Source organism: Capra hircus, chromosome 18 (assembly GCF_001704415.2).
Source record: "Capra hircus breed San Clemente chromosome 18, ASM170441v1, whole genome shotgun sequence".
NCBI classification, from domain to species: domain Eukaryota; kingdom Metazoa; phylum Chordata; class Mammalia; order Artiodactyla; family Bovidae; genus Capra; species Capra hircus.
The window spans coordinates 62,683,619-62,699,642 of NC_030825.1; the positions used below are offsets into that span (position 1 = coordinate 62,683,619).

The window sequence follows — 16,024 nt, forward strand, 5'->3', positions numbered from 1 at the left end:
AGAAGCGAAAAGCAAAGGAGAAAAGGAAAGATATACCCATTTGAATGCAGAGTTCCAAAGAATAGCAAGGAGAGATAAGAAAGCCTTCCTCAGCAATCAATGCAAAGAAATAGAGGAAAACAATAAAATGGGAAAGACTATTTTGAAGAAAAGTCTCTTCAAGAAAATTAGAGATACCAAGGGAATATTTCATGCAAAGATGGGTTCATTTCATGCAAAAAGTCTTAGCCACTGGACCATCAGAGAAGCCCCTAAAATATAACTCCTGACATAATACATAGTTCCCTGAGTTTCCTTCCCATGGGACAATCTCGTTCTTATTGGAAATAAGTACAAGAAGGTGCATCTTATGTGTAGGCTAATATTTTATTTCTTCCTCTAGTTGTCACATCATAATACTTTCTTTGTGAAGATTCATCTTACTACACACTTATGAAGCATGCAATCTTCTGATGCATATTAAGCTTAAAAGAGTTTACTTAAAAATTATACAATAGCAAAGTCATTTTGTCCACTGGCAATAAATACAGGGCACTAAATGCTTTCCACTTGCACAGTCCATAGAGGCTCAAAGTGCGCCTTGAACCAGCGGATACCTCCAGTGTATGGAGGGGTCCACACAGCATCTATTTCCTTTGGCTAAGATGCTTCATCACTAGGGGTGTTTTAGTCCGGAGTCTGGGAGGTGGAGGCTGGTGGCTCATTGTTCTCCTCCAAGCTGTGTCGGACCCCATATCCAAAGTATATGGCAAATCCTAGTAGGGAAATGAGAGAGTAAGAAGAAAAACGGGGGCTCTCCTCACTTATGAATGCCCAGTAAGCCTCCTATTATGGTGTCTGACACAGTTTAAGGAAGAGGGGGTTAGAAGAGGATTGGGTTCAGTCACTCAAGAAGCCTCTTCAGCCCAGAAAGTCACTCACCAATGGCATTCCAGATGCCAAAGAGGATCCAGGTCCCAGAGGTCATCTGCATCATCAAGGAAAGGTTCACGAAGATGCTGACCAGCGGGAGGACAGGCAGAGCAGGGACCTGTGGGCAGAGTCAGTTCATCCCTGAACACAGCCCAGATGTCTGAAAGGGAGACCCTGACCTTCGTGGGTCAGGCTTTGTGTTCAGTGCCTATTGAGCCTGGTTTGTAAGCACTGAGTGTGGATCAGGGAGGAGTCCATAGGTTTCAGCAACTCCTTTTCTTCCCTGGTCCAGCAAGGGATGTTGATGTCTCAAAGCACGCAGACCTCCTTCACTGAACATAGACACTTTGTACACATAGGTCACATACCCTGAACGTAAGAGGACTGGGGCTCTGGGGCTGCCTCCAGATGATGGCCGTCACCCCAGTGATGAGCAGCAGCAGCAGCACAGCCACTGTTGTGAGCGCGGGGTCTCCAGAGAACACACGTCTGGGCCACTGGGCCAGGACCAGGCTCAGGATGCTCAGCAGGAGAACTGCAAGGGTCAGAGGAGGAGGAAAATAGGCTGGACCCAGAAGACAAAGATGTCAGGTCACACCCCTCCCTGAAACCACCAGCATCAGGAAGGGCCATCATATCTCCCAGACTCCTTAACTGACAAAATACACATTCTCACTCCATCCTGTCCATTTCAGAACACGAACAAAGGGAAACCCCACTGCTTACCAAGCAGGAAGGCACATCTATAGACAATCTGGCCAGATTTCCGGGTGGGGGTGGTGCTAGTAGGGAACCACAGGCTCTTTAGAATGTTTGAGGTTCCTGCTTCAGGTACAGAGTCCAAAGGACTTCCTACAGGTACAAGCTCCATCTCAGTTTCTTCTTCCGTTTTCTCACTCTTACTTAAATTCTGACCTGGCTGGTACCTGAGTTAGAGGTTTAAAGGCAATATTAACAGCAGCCACTATTCACAGAACACCAGATTGTCTATTCCACTTCTTTCTTCTCTTGAACGATCAGAAGGCATAATGAGACACAGACCAGGATGACCTCCCCATTATTCCCATGACCCCAAGCCCCTCAGTCAAGGTGTAGTGCGGTCTCACCTGAGAACAAGGACCGAGAAGGACACCATGGAGTAAGCAAGCAGGGACGCAACTGCCATGAGGTTTGCAATGTGGCTGAACTCAAAGAGTAATGCCATGATCCCTAGAATGGGGGAGCAAACACGGCAGGGGTGGGATTAAGAAACCACTGGAACTGCACTTAAGGGAAGCGGATCAAGGAAGGAGCGAGTTTTGCTTATTCACCTGCAAGGCTTCCAGAAGACATGATGGCCACGACGGGGATTTTTGTGTGACCATAGACCCGGGCAAGTCCCCGGAAAAGGAGCCCGTCCTCTGCCATTGCACGGATTAACCGAGACATGGGGAACATGTCACCCAGGAGGCTGGGAGAGAAAGTGGAGACACGTGTGAGGACGTGGAGAAGCAGGGGAGACCAGGGCATGCGCTCCCTAGTCTACATGGAGCAAGATGTCTTTCCCTCTTGTCTCTCAGTCCCACGGGCTGGGGTGCATGAGCATCTGACAGTTGACGGGGAGAAACCCGGACACTGACCTGGACGTAAGAGCACAGAGGACGCCAACAGCCACCACATATCTGGCAGGGCCCCAGCCAACATGGAGAAAAGCCTCGGGCAAGGGGCTGTGGTGATGAATCTGGTAGTAGGGCACCATGAGGGTGAGTGCCGCTGAGACAGCGAAATACGCCAAAAAGCACATGAGGAGTGAGATCAGGGAGATGGACCGCTGAGGCTTGAGGTCTCCTCTCTCTGCAAAAGGGGTGGAAGCAGCAGGTCAGGAAAACGCCATGGGGTGAAAGCACAGAATTGCCTGAAGCAGGCTAACCTTCTCCCAACCTCTGTGCCCAAGGGCAGCCCAAACTCTGTCCAGACCCCCGATGGGACACTCAGTGATCATGTTACCTCTAGCGGCAATGGCAGCAAAACCAACAAATGCATAGAAACACGTAGCTGCTCCTTGGACAACCCCCTCAAAGTCAAAAGGCACAAACCCTCCAGCACCTGGAGGGCCCAAGCTGTGGTGAGAGAAGGAGCAAGAAAGATCATGGGTGAGGTGGGTTCAGCCATCACTTCTGGACTCTTCCCTCAATACCACAAACTCTGGCCTCCAGGAAACCCACCATCCGGATCCACCAGCCTCAGTCTCTTTAGTCCCCACCAGATTCTCAGCTCCCACCTCCCTACACACACACACACACACACACACACACACACACACACACACACACACACACACACATTAATATGACCAAGGGTACGCTCATAACCTATATGAGAATACAGCTGTTGCCAATGGGTAGTCCTGTTCTGTGAGCTTCCAGTTGTGCAGGTCCCCATTAATGAAGCCAGAGACGATGATGAAGCTGAGAACCAAAAGGTTGATGCCCGTGAACACTCTGTAAACCCAGGCTGACTCAGGAACTCCCAGAGCGAGTAGTACTGCAGGAGAGATGGAATACGAGACACTCACAGTAACTAAGTCCATAGAGCCAGGGAGCAGCCTGGGGGCTGGGGGCTGTGGAGGTGGGGTGGATGGACCGTGATGCTCAGGGATACAGGGTGTCTTTTGAGGGAGATGAACATGTTTGAAGGTCGATGGAGGTGATGGCTGGACAACATTGTGAATGTACTAGTGCTCCTGAATTGTACCCATAAGATAGTTAATTTCTTTTCTTATAATTAAAAAAATTTTTCATTTTATTTGTATTTGGCTGGGCTGAGTCTTTGCTGTGGCATAACAGAATCTTTAGTTGTGGCATGTGAACACTTAGTTCCGTTAAGTAGGATCTGACTTCCCTGACCAGGGGTGGAACCTTGGTCCCCTGCACTGCGAGTAAGGAGTCTCGGCCACTGGACCACCAGGAAGGACCTAATAGTTCATTTCTTATTGTGGCAATCATCTCGCATAGGCAAGTCTATCAGATAGTCACTGTGAGACTTTCCTGGTGGTCCAGTGTCTGGAAGTCTGCCAGCCAATGCAGGGGACACGGGTTCCATCCCTGGTCCAGGGACATTTCACGTACTGCAGACCAACTAAGCCGATGTGCTGTAACTACTGAGCCCGAGCTCTAGAGCCCGTGCTCTGCAACAAGAGAAGCCACCAGAACGAGAAGCCTGTGTATCAGAGCAAAGAGTAACCCATGCTCTCTGCAACTAGAGAAAACCTGTGAGCAGCGATAAAGACCTAGTACAGTAAAAAAAAAAAAAAAAAAAAAGCACATTGTACACCTCAAACTTATTGTGCTGTATGTCAGTTGCATCTCAGTAAAGCTGGGGGAAATAGCAAATTGATAAATTTATGCTATATGAATTTCCTCTGAAATAAAAAATGAAAATCTTTTGTCTCAGTACTAAGAAGAAAATATGTCAGTCTAAGAAAATGATTCTCACCTGGGAGTAAATTTTATTCCCCAAATATTTGGCATGGTTTAGAGACATTTGAATTGTCAAAATTCCAGAGTGTGTTTCACTGGTATCTAGTCATGTGTGGATGTGAGAGTTGAACTATAAAGAAAGCTGAGCACTGAATAACTGATGCTTTTGAACTGTTGTGTTGGAGAAGACTCTTGAGAGTCCCTTGGACTGTGAGGCGATCCAAGCTGGATCTAGAAAAGGCAGAGGAACCAGAGATCATATGGCCAACATCGTTGGATCATGGAAAAAGCAAGAGAGTTCCAGAAAATCATCTACTTCTGCTTTATTAACTATGCCAAAGCCTTTGACTGTGTAGATCACAACAAACTGTGGAAAACTCTTCAAGAGATGGGAATACCAGACCACCTGACTTGCCTGTTGAGAAATCTGTATGTAGGTCAGGAAGTAACAGTTAGAACTGGACATGGAACAACTGACCGGTTCCAAATTGGGAAAGGAGTATGTCAAGGGTGTATATTGTCACCCTGCTTATTTAACTTATATGCAGAGAACATCATGAGAAACACTACGCTGGATGAAGCACAAGCTGGAATCAAGATTGTTGGGAGAAGTATCAATCACCTCAGATATGCAGATGACACCACAGTGATGGCAGAAAGCAAAGAAGAACTAAAGAGCCTCTTGATGAAAGTGAAAGAGGAGAGTGAAAAAGCTGGCCTCAAACTCAATATTCAGAAAACCAAGATCATGGCATCTGGCCCCATCACTTCATGACAAATAGAAGGGAAACAATGGAAACAGTTAGAGACTTTATTTTGGGGGGCTCCAAAATCACTTCAGATGGTGACTGCAGCCATGAAATTAAAAGCTCCTTGGAAGAAAAGCTATGACCAACCTAGGCAGCCTATTAAAAAACAGAGGCATTACTTTGCCAACAAAGGTCTATTGAGTCAAAGCAATGGTTTTTCCAGTGGTCATGTATGGATGTGAGAGTTGGACTGTGAAGAAAGCTGAGTGCCAAAGAATTGATGCTTTGGAACTGTGGTGTTTGAGAAGACTCTTGAGAGTCCCTTGGACTGCAAGGAGATCCAACCAGTCCATCTTAAAGGAAATCACTCCTGAATATTCGTTGGAAGGACTGATGTTGAAGCTGAAATTCCAATACTTTGGCCACCTGATGCGAAGAGATGACTCACTTGAAAAGACCCTGATGCTGGGAAAGATTGAAGGCGAGAGAAGAAGGGGACGACAAAGGATGAGATGGCTGGATGTCATCACCGACTCAATGGACATAAGTTTGAGTAAACTCCGGGAGTTGGTGCTGGACAGGGAAGCCTGGCGTGCTGCGGTCCATGGGTCACAAAGAGTCCATCAGGCCTAAGTGACTGAACTGAACTGAATTTGGCTGAGTTGGGTCTTAGCTGTGGGATCTTTTCATTGCGACCCAAACAGCAAAGTTTGGGAATCAGTGGATAAAGAATGCTGACCTGCAATGCAGGAAACACAGGAGACATGGGTTCACTTCCCAGGTCAGGAAGATCCCCTGGAAAAGGTAATGGGTAACTCACTCTGGTATTCTTGCCTGGAGAATCCCAGTGACAAAGGAGTCTATTTTGCTATGGTCCAAAGGGTCACAAAGGGTCAGACGTGACTGAGCAACTAGACACACACACACACAGATTCTCTAGTTGTAGTGTGCAGGCTAAGGACTTGGGCTTAATTGTTCTGCAGCACATGAGATCTTAGCTCCCTGACCAGGGATCGAACCCTTGTCCGCACATTGCAAGGTGGATTCTTAACCACTGGACCACCATAGGAGTCCCCTCATCACATCTTATATCTAACCGCTGACTCACCCGCAAGCAGCAGCACCAGGCCCAGTGCGAAAAAGTCTGCATCCGTGGCCAGAAAGTAGGGTGCATGCAGAGGGACAGTTTCCTCCAATTTCTGAGAGATGCGGTCCCCAATGAGGCTGTCAAAGGCGTACCTCCAGGCGCGGGCTGTACATGCAATGGCTGCAGCAGCAGAAAAACGAACATTCACAGACAAAATTGAACACCTAGTAAGTGCCAACGGACGTATATTGGAGGAAAAAATAGACAAAATATATAAGCTCAAAGATTTTTTTTTCCTTGGGGTATCAGAGCAGACTGAGATGACTCACAAAAATAGGTCCACTCTTTAATAGGTTAGGAGGAGGATCAGTGTTTCACAAGGAAAGAAAACTGGGAAGTTGGACCAGGAGGGCTAAAAGATGAGGGATGAAATTTTAAATCAAGTGGCAACCTCCCCCCCCCCAAAAAAATCACTCAGAGGCAACAGCTGAGCAAAGACTCCAATATAATGAGGTGATGAGCTTGTGGGACACGCCTCCCTTCCCACCGATGCCCACAGTTTCCTTTCCTTCTCATTCTTAGTCCAATTATTTAAGGAAAGCAGGAGAGAGCTGACTAGAATGAAGTTGTGGGGTTTTCCAGCCACAGATTACCCATTTCCCACCTCAAGTCAGGTAACAAAGTGCCCATGAATGAGACCACAATCCCATCTCCCAGTTTCCTGACCTTAGCCCCCACACCTTTCCCCCCACACCTGTCGCCTGGTCCCATCACCTCACCAATTGAAAAATAACAGTATGATGTTCCAGCCAACGACAAAGGCCCAGAGCTGTCCCATCATGACGTAGCTGCAGACATACGCAGAAGAGGAGCGTGGTACCCGTGCATCAAACTCCACATAGCAGAGCCTCGACAGCAGAGAAGACAGGCCGGCCACCAAGAAGCAGATGACAATCGCTGGTCCAGCTATGTACTTGGCCACTGCACCAAGCACGATGTACAGGCCAGGCTCCCAGGTTCCTGCCCACACCCAAGAACACCAGCTCTGTGGCGCTCAGATGAATCTTGAGACCGTCAGACTCCTTTATGGTGTCTGCCCCTCGCCTGTGGACCAGCTTCTGACCAAACTGGCGAACATACTGATACACCATCCTAGACATAGTTGAGGAGGCTATGATCTGCTGAGAAAACAAGACACAGAGTCCAGCAAGATTGTTTATCTGTCCCTGACCCTAGGAGTTAAATTCCATGAAGTATTGGAGTGATGAGGGACAGGTGGTAAAAGGACCCACTGGGCAAGTTCTCCCTTCTCTGAGGCTTTGGTTTCTTCAAACACAATGAAGCCTCTTAATGTGTTTCAAAATTACTAGGAAGAATGTTTAAAGACAAGTGATGGGGAGCAGAATCAGTTCAGTCACTCAGTCATTGGGACCCCATGGACTGCAGCACCCCAGGCCTCCCTGTCCATTACCAACTCTTGGAGCTTCCTCAAACTCATGTCCATCGAGTCAGTGATGCCATCCAACCATCTCATCCTCTGTCATGCCCTTCTCCTTCTGCCTTCAATCTCTGCCAGCATCAGGATCTTTTCTAGTGGGACCAGAATACATCTTCTCCAATGTGCCCCTTTGACTGGGTTGACTGCTTTGGAGCTGAAGGCAGGGAAGACCCAGCAGACTCAGGAGAAGCTCCTTGCCTATTGCTTAACTGCTCCAAATAACGTAGATTAAGGGACCTACACAGGAAGAGAGCTATCACCAAAGAAAACCTATTATTTCTAAAAGGATTATCTTCTGAAGTGGCAAACATTTGTTTACCAAGCACTTGATTTTTGTTGTTGTCTTTAGTAGGTCAGTCGTGTCTGACTCTTTGTGACCCCGTGGACTGCAACACACCAGACTTCCTTGTCCATCATCAACTCCCGGAGCTTCCTCAAACTCATGTCCATCGAGTCAGTGATGCCATCCAACCATCTTATCCTCTGTCGTCCCCTTCTCCTCCCAGCTTCAATATTTCCAAGCATCAGGGTCCTTGCAAATGAGTCATCTCTTCACATCATGTGGCCAAAGTATTGAAGTTTCAGCTTCAGCATCTGTCCTTGCAATGAATATTCAGTGTGGATTTCCCTTAGGGTGGACTGGTTGGATCTCCTTGCTATCCAAGGGACTCTCAAGAGTCTTCCAAGCATTTGCTTTTCCCATCTACCCTTGGGTTCTCTTCCTCCCCTTTCAAGCCGAAGATTCCTACTCCCTTCTCTTTAGGTCAGGGGAGGATATGAGCCTCAGTTGTTTGAAAGTCTTTGAGTCTCAGAACTTTTATGGGGCTCCCCTACGAGCAAATTGAATCTCCTAATCTGTCTTTTTTTTTTTTTGGCTGTACTGGGTCTTAGTTGCAGCACACAGATCTTTCATTGAGGCAGGTGAACTCAGTTGTGGCATACGGGGTCTAGTTCTCCAACCACAGGATGGAGCCCAGGCCCCCTGCAGTGTGGGCACAGAGTCTTAGCCACTGGACCACCAGGGAAGTGCCTCTTTGACCAGCCAAAGAGCTTAGAAAAGGAAATTTCTGCCCCTACAGAAGCAAAACCTGGCACACTGCCTGGCTCACAGTATCTGCTTAACTGGTATGAACTGAGTGGATAAGAATGCTGATTTCTTCTTTTTAAGCAAAATCAATCAGGTCTGCCATTTCAAATCCAGCTCTGCTATTTATTAGCTTGTTGATATTGCACACACTATAGCCCATCTTTGTCATGCTGTTGTGGGAAAACTGTCATGATCGTTACTTCCTTCTGTCTTAGATAGGGATGAAGTGCCTAATGGGCTTGGTGATCAGAAATCACAGACTCCACCTGTTTCCATGATGAAGATCCTAAAACCTGGTAGCTTCCTGTTCTGTTGCCTTCAGAGTGACATGGAACAGGGACTCTGCTTTGGGGCAGAAGCAGATGGAATTTGTAGGGAGGGACAGACTCAAGCCCAGCTCAGTCAAAGCATCACAGCAGAGTGGCCTCCCAACTACCTGCCTGGAGGGAAGAGAGATCAACTTTTATTCTGAATCAGGAAGGACAGGACTCTATTTCCTGCTGCTTTGGGGCATGAAATGTCCCCTCACTACACTGCTCTGCAGGCCTAGGATGACCCAGTGACCACAAGTCACCATCAGGGGGCTTCTACCCCTGATATTCTGAAGTCCAAGTTTAGAGTGTTGGTTCAGAGCAAGGATTCAAAAACCCAGGAAACTCTGATTCGAATCTTGGCTCCTCGAACCCTGCTGTGCCTTTGAACAAGTCATACACTTCTCTGGACCTGTGTTTTCTTCTTGCTCAAATGCTGCTGACGAACCCCTGTGCACCGTGAGGAGGAATGTAAGGTTCTCTAAAAAAACTAAAACTGGAATTACCACCTGATCCAGCAATTCCACTGCTGGGTGTACACCCAAAAGAACTGAAAATAGGATCTCAAACAGATATTTGCACACCTATTTTCATAGCTACCATTATTCACAACAGCTGAAAGCTGGAAGCAACCCAGCTGTCCAACCTCAAAGAAATGGATAAATGTGATGAGGCCTATACATGCATTGAAATAATACAGTTTCATTTGCTAATCCTAGTCATGAATCAGGTATTATAAAGCTCACTGGATTATAATCAACAGTTTCAATAAGCAAAAGTTGAAAAGATTTCCTTTCCATTTCCCACCCTCAGGCTCAGGAACTAGAGATAATTAGATTAGATAAGAGAACTGTACCTCAGAGTGCTGGTCTTAAGGCACAGGAAAGCCATGTTCTTCTAGCAGAACTTCTCTTAATGTCAGAATTCTGGGGGGAAAAAAGTATTTTAAAAGCTAGGTTTCTCTAACTGCACATGAAAAAAGAACGAGTTTTTGTGCGTTTATTTTTGTTTGGGGAGGTTGTTTTTGTGATTAGGGTTTTTTTTTTTTTTTTTTCCTACCCAATTTCAAAAAGTTTTATCTTAGCCAGTTTTCTCTGGAATCCAGAGAATTTTGTGGCCACACCAGGTCATAATAAAATGTCATCTTTCTTTTCATTAGTCAAAGTTTTATAGCTAAAATTTAGACCAAATAGTGCTCAGTTTGGCCCAGATAAGAATGGCAGACTGACTGAGAAAATGCTGTCCCACAGGGATCGTCCCTCTGGGGAGATGGCCTCTTAGTTTGATTAGATGAGGGGGAATGAGACCACAGAGGAGCAGGTGGGTGTGGAGTTCGTCTGTCTCCAGAGATACCTCAGGAAGACACCTTCAGACACAGGAGATCTTGCAGAAAGATCTTGCAGATGAGAGCAGGCTGGAGCACCTGGCCACCGGAGAAGACTGTATAGAATCACACAGAACTCGGCAGGGTGAAGGAAGTGGGGGAAAAGAGAGTCAGTGGGCCTGGACCTGCCCTGGGAGGGTGGGGGACTGAAGCAGGGGCCCGGTCCCAGCGTGGGTGCCCTTGGAGGCTGAGGAAACTGTTCAGGGGACAGAGAAGCACTCGAGGCTGAGAGTGAAGCAGCTGGTCTGTGAGCATCTGAATGGGATGAGAATCATGGAGACAATCCTTGCCGCAGCCATACAGTTCCCAGGAGAGGGATGCAGGGACGCATGTCCCCTGGGAGGCGCAGGGCTGGGAGCTGGAGCTCAGGGATCCTGGAGCGATCCCGGGGCGAGGTCAGCTGTTGACTGTGGGGAGATGCTTGAGGGTTCATGAGGGAGGAGGTGGCAGTGGGAAATGCCTGAGCAGGAAACCTGGGCAGCCGTGGAGGCAGGGCCACCTGTTGAGTCACTCACAGGTGGTGGAGCCATTGCTGTGGCCCCTCTGTCCCTACATGTCAGCCCTGGAGAGTGGAAGGCTCCAGAGAGAGGCTGGCCTGTTACTGCCTTCACGGGGGAGGGAGCCGGGAGCAGTGAAGAAGGACCGGCCCCAGAGGCACTGTGACTGCAGCTGCCAGAGGCCAGGACGACACCCTGGAGGGCCAGAGCTCCCTCAGCTGAGACAGCTGGGGTCCCTGCACACTCGGCGCCCCCAGAGTTCCCAAGATCTGAGCAGTTGTGCCACCTCCACGCTGGATGCGGCTGGGGCAGAGCTGCCAGAGGCTAGAAAGCCCCTTTCCTGGGGCCCTAGCCGCCAGTTCCCATGAGCACCTGGTGCCCAGGGCCCTGCCGCCCCAGCAGCTGCAGCCCCCTCACCCCCTCCTCCCTGGAGCAGAGCCACGCCCTCCAGGGCAGCCTCAGGAGCAAAGCCCTGTGGACGACTCACAGGCAGAGGCGGAGACAAAGCCACAGCTGAAACCCAGGGGCAGTGCGGCTAAGGAGGAGAACTCAGAACCTTCCCCCTGCTGCACAAGTTGCAAATTGAATCCACCCCATCGAGGAGGCAGACTCTGTGTCTCTGGAATATAAGAAAGGACACCGAGCGCTCCCGCAGAAGAAACCACGCCAGCTCTGGCAGCTGTGGACCTTGGAGGCAAGAACACCCAGGAGTAGGACCAGATTAGAATCTGAGCTGCCCAGGCAGCAGGGCCAGAGACCGGCGCAGTGTTGGAGGGCATCCTGGGGAGGCGAGGTGCATGGAGACTCCCAGCGAGGGAAAGGACGCTGACAGCTGAGATCCAAGGAAAACACTTATTATTCTTATACTTTGACTTGTTCTCTAGTTGTTTCTAGATTTTTTTTCTTTTTCCCCCACATTCTGTTGCTGTAGTAGTTGATTTTATTAGCACTATAAAATCTACTTAAGCTTTTGAGAATTTTTTACCCCCAAGGGAGAAATTTTTTATCACACTTTTTATTTCCTGTTTATACTTCTGCCTCTGTATTGGCCTTCTGTGGTTCTATGGGGTTTTCCTTTTAAATTCTTCAAGTTTTAAATTTTATTATTATTATTTTTCTACACTTATTCTTTGGCTTTTCTTATTGCTATTTTCCTGTTGTTATTCCTCAATACGCATAAATCTTTATCTGCCTCTACTTGACTTTGCTTCTTCTTTCTTCCTCTCCTTTCTTTATCTCACCATATTTGTTTTGTTTCCATTGCTTTATTCCCCAGTTGGCACCTTGATTTGGTTTTCTTTTCCAGTTTGTGCTTTAGTTAATTTTGTTTGTAACTGTTAGCTATCATTTTTGGTTCCCTTTGCTTGCCGGGTCCATCTCTTGTACTTTAGTTTTTGACTGTTCGGGTTTTGTTTATGGGTGTATATGTCTGTGTGTGTGTGTTCCATTGTTGTCATTTGGCTGATCAGAACAATCTGAAGGAGCAATGGAACTTGCAGGAGTGGGGAAGCTTGATTTCCCCCCTGAGATTTGGAGGAAGATTGAATGGGATCGTTTAGAATGTAGGGGGGTTAACCTCCATCCATGTTCTCATACTTTGGCAATGTAGATCTAATTGTAGGATAGTGTCATAAGCGAGACACCAAATATTTTCATGCCCCAACTTAAATCAAGGCCAGGCAACGTTACAGCAAAACCTAGTTTTCCTTTTCTTAGCCTCTTTGGCTTGGAAAGGGGATTCTCCACGTGGAACAACCTGCAACCAAGAACTGCACTCTTAGAAATAAAGTCCTGCATCCCAGAAACATTCCTGGTAGTAGTAGGAGTTTAGAGTTAGTCGAGCAGTTGTGTCTGACTCTCTGCAACCTCATGGACTATAGCCCACCAGGCTGCTTTCTTTATGGGGATACTCCAGGCAAGAATACTGGAGTGGTTGCCATTCCCTTCTCCAGGGATCTTTGCATCACAGGGAAATTCTTTGCTGTTTGAGCTACCAGGGAAGCCAAAAGCATTCCTAGGGGGCACCTGATGGCAGCTCAGACTGTTTTCTGAATTTCCCTCGAATCCTGTGCTTGGTGGGATTTTCAGTGTCCTCTGCTCTACCTTTGATCCCTGACCAGACATCACTGGTGGACCAGTCTCTCCCACGAGGGACTGCCAAGACTTTCCTTGAGAGGCATCTTTTGCAGCAATGAGGTCTGCTGGAACAAGGCCTGCACAGCAGGCTGTCCCTTCCCTGGAGTGAGGGGGAACTTGCTGGAGGACCTGAGGGCCTAGAGGCAGGAGGATTCCCAGAGGGGATTTGCGGGCAAAAGGAAGCCTGGGAGATTAAACAGTAGGAGCACCCCAAGTCTATTACCCTGTTTGTCTGGCGTCTGGGGTAAAACTGAAGGGGACATAAAGTTTAGGTGAGAAAGAAATCTTGCTTATCCAGTAAAGTAGGAAAGGAAATCACAAGAAAAAAAAATTAGTGTTTGTGCTGGCTGCTCAGGGAGAAATACGTTAGAAGATAGTGGGGCCCGGGGGATAAAGTGTGGGTGTAGCAGGGAGCGATTTGTTGGAAGTAATGGGAGGTGAGCTGCAGCTCCCAGCGCCTTGCTCCTGACATTGATGAAGGCGGCAGACATGCTGGGGGCGTAGTTTAGCCCAGCAAGAGAGAGGGAGAGAGGAGAGAGAAAAACCAGAACTTGGGGCTCCTTCACTGAGTGGATCTAGACTGAAACCTGTGGGTCTTGGAAAGAGAACAAAGCAGAGAGTGAGAGCAGGTTCTCATGGAGAGAGAGACTCAGAAGTCTTCAGCCAACAGTTTGGGATGAGCCGCTTTACCTTGAAATCCCGGGCTTTAGCACCAATGATCTCGGAGAGTGTCAGCGGTGAGCTGTGGTTTGAAGCCAGAGCCTCATTCTCTGCCCAACAAGTGGACCCGGAGGGGCCTGGATGAAAACCAGGTATCCTAGCCGCTCATCCTCCAGGGGCTAGGGGCTCAAAACAAGGTTCCCCCAGCCTTTGCCCTCATTGAAAATTACGTTTCTCAAGGAGGCAAAAGCTATAAAAACAAGAACAGGTCGAATGTGTATTATAGAGACTCAGCCCAACAAGCAGGCGAGCACACAGTTTGTTCAGTTAAGACAGAAGCAAGGCAGTTACACACCCGGAAGAAAAGGGTGTGGGGTCCCCCGCCCCATGAGGAGGAGCTCCATGGACACGCAGGTGAACCATTCACACGGGGCACTCCTTCCCGGTCTGTGGCCTTTGCACAGTTTTCTGGTTTCTGTTTCCACACTGGACTGCCCTCGTGTTACTGAAGACTCAGACTCTCTGTACACCGATGCCGAATCAAACCCCAAGACAATTTTGGGGGAAGTAGAAGAGGAGAGCTTTCTTATTTACCAGGCAAAGGGAGACACACCAGGCCTCTGCCTCGAAAGAGTGAGGTGTTCAACCCCAGGGAATTGAATCAGGGCTTTTTACAACTGTGGGTCTAAGGTGGGCGCCTGACAAGACTATGGGGTGAGCAGGGCTTGCACTCCCTTAATCTCATCTCGGGGGACCCGGGGTCTTTGGTGGTCAACTCTCCCAGTCTTTTTTTTTTTTTTTTTTTTTGCCTTTAAAGATTTTTTTAATTTAAGTATAATTAACTTACAATATTACATCATCTTCAGATGTATGACATAGTGATTTGATATTTTTAAACATTACAAGATGATCACCGTGTAAGTCTAGTTACCATCACCATACATAATTATTACAGTGTTACTGACTATATTTCCTATGCTGTACATTGCATCCCCATGACTCATTTATTTCATTTTATTTATTTATTTATTTTTTTACTTTATTTTACTTTACACTACTGTATTGGTTTTGCCATACATTGACATGAATCCACCATGGGTGTACATGCGTTCCCAAACATGAACCCCTCTCCCACCTCCCTCCCCATAACATCTCTCTGGGTCATCACCATGCACCAGCCCCAAGCATGCTATATCCTGCGTCAGACATAGACTGGATATTGGATTCTTACATGATAGTATACATGTTACAATGCCATTCTCCTAAATCATCCCACCCTCTCCCTCTCCCTCTGAGTCCAAAAGTCTGTTATACACATCTGTGTCTTTTTTGCTGTCTTGCATACAGGGTCATCATTGCCATATTTCTAAATTCCATATATATGTGTTAGTATACTGTATTGGTGTTTTTCTTTCTGGCTTACTTCACTCTGTATAATCGGCTCCAGTTTCATCCATCTCATCAGAACTGATTCAAATGTATTCTTTTTAACAGCTGAGTAATACTCCATTGTGTATATGTACCACAGCTTTCTTATCCATTCATCTGCTGATGGACATCTAGGTTGTTTCCATGTCCTGGCTATTATAAACAGTGCTGCGATGAACATTGGGGTACATGTGTCTCTTTCAATTCTGGTTTCCCTGGTGTGTATGCCCAGCAGTGGGATTGCTGGGTCATAAGGTAGTTCTATTTGCAATTTTTTAAGGAATCTCCACACTGTTCTCCAAAGTGGCTGTACTAGTTTGCATTCCCACCAACAGTGTAGGAGGGTTCCCTTTTCTCCACACCCTCTCCAGCATTTATTGCTTGCAGATTTTTGGATCGCAGCCATTCTGACTGGTGTGAAGTGGTACCTCATTGTGGTTTTGATTTGCATTTCTCTAATAATGAATGATGTTGAGCATCTTTTCATGTGTTTGTTAGCCATCCGTATGTCTTTGTTGGAGAAATGTCTATTTAGTTCTTTGGCCCATTTTTTGATTGGGTCGTTTATTTTTCTGGAATTGAGCTGCATAAGTTGCTTGTATATTTTTGAGATTAGTTGTTTGTCAGTTGCTTCATTTGCTATTATTTTCTCCCATTCAGAAGGCTGTCTTTTCACTTTGCTTATGTTTTCCTTTGTTGTGCAGAAGCTTTTAATTTTAATTAGATCCCATTTGTTTATTTTTGCTTTTATTTCCAGTATTCTGGGAGGTGGATCATAGAGGATCCTGCTGTGATTTATGTCGGAGAGTGTTTTGCG

The 16,024-nt window shown here is 47.1% G+C and overlaps 1 protein-coding gene across 1 annotated transcript; it reads right to left on the bottom strand.

Moving 5' to 3' along the window:
* Window positions 391–10,030, bottom strand: LOC108638088 (cationic amino acid transporter 3-like). The gene is given in 13 exon segments (XM_018063225.1): window positions 391–755; window positions 922–1,030; window positions 1,281–1,447; window positions 1,639–1,838; window positions 2,019–2,121; window positions 2,223–2,362; window positions 2,532–2,745; window positions 2,899–3,011; window positions 3,264–3,435; window positions 6,228–6,430; window positions 6,986–7,212; window positions 7,214–7,384; window positions 9,959–10,030. Coding segments are annotated over 12 exon segments (1,890 nt in total). The 5' UTR covers window positions 7,367–7,384; window positions 9,959–10,030; the 3' UTR covers window positions 391–666.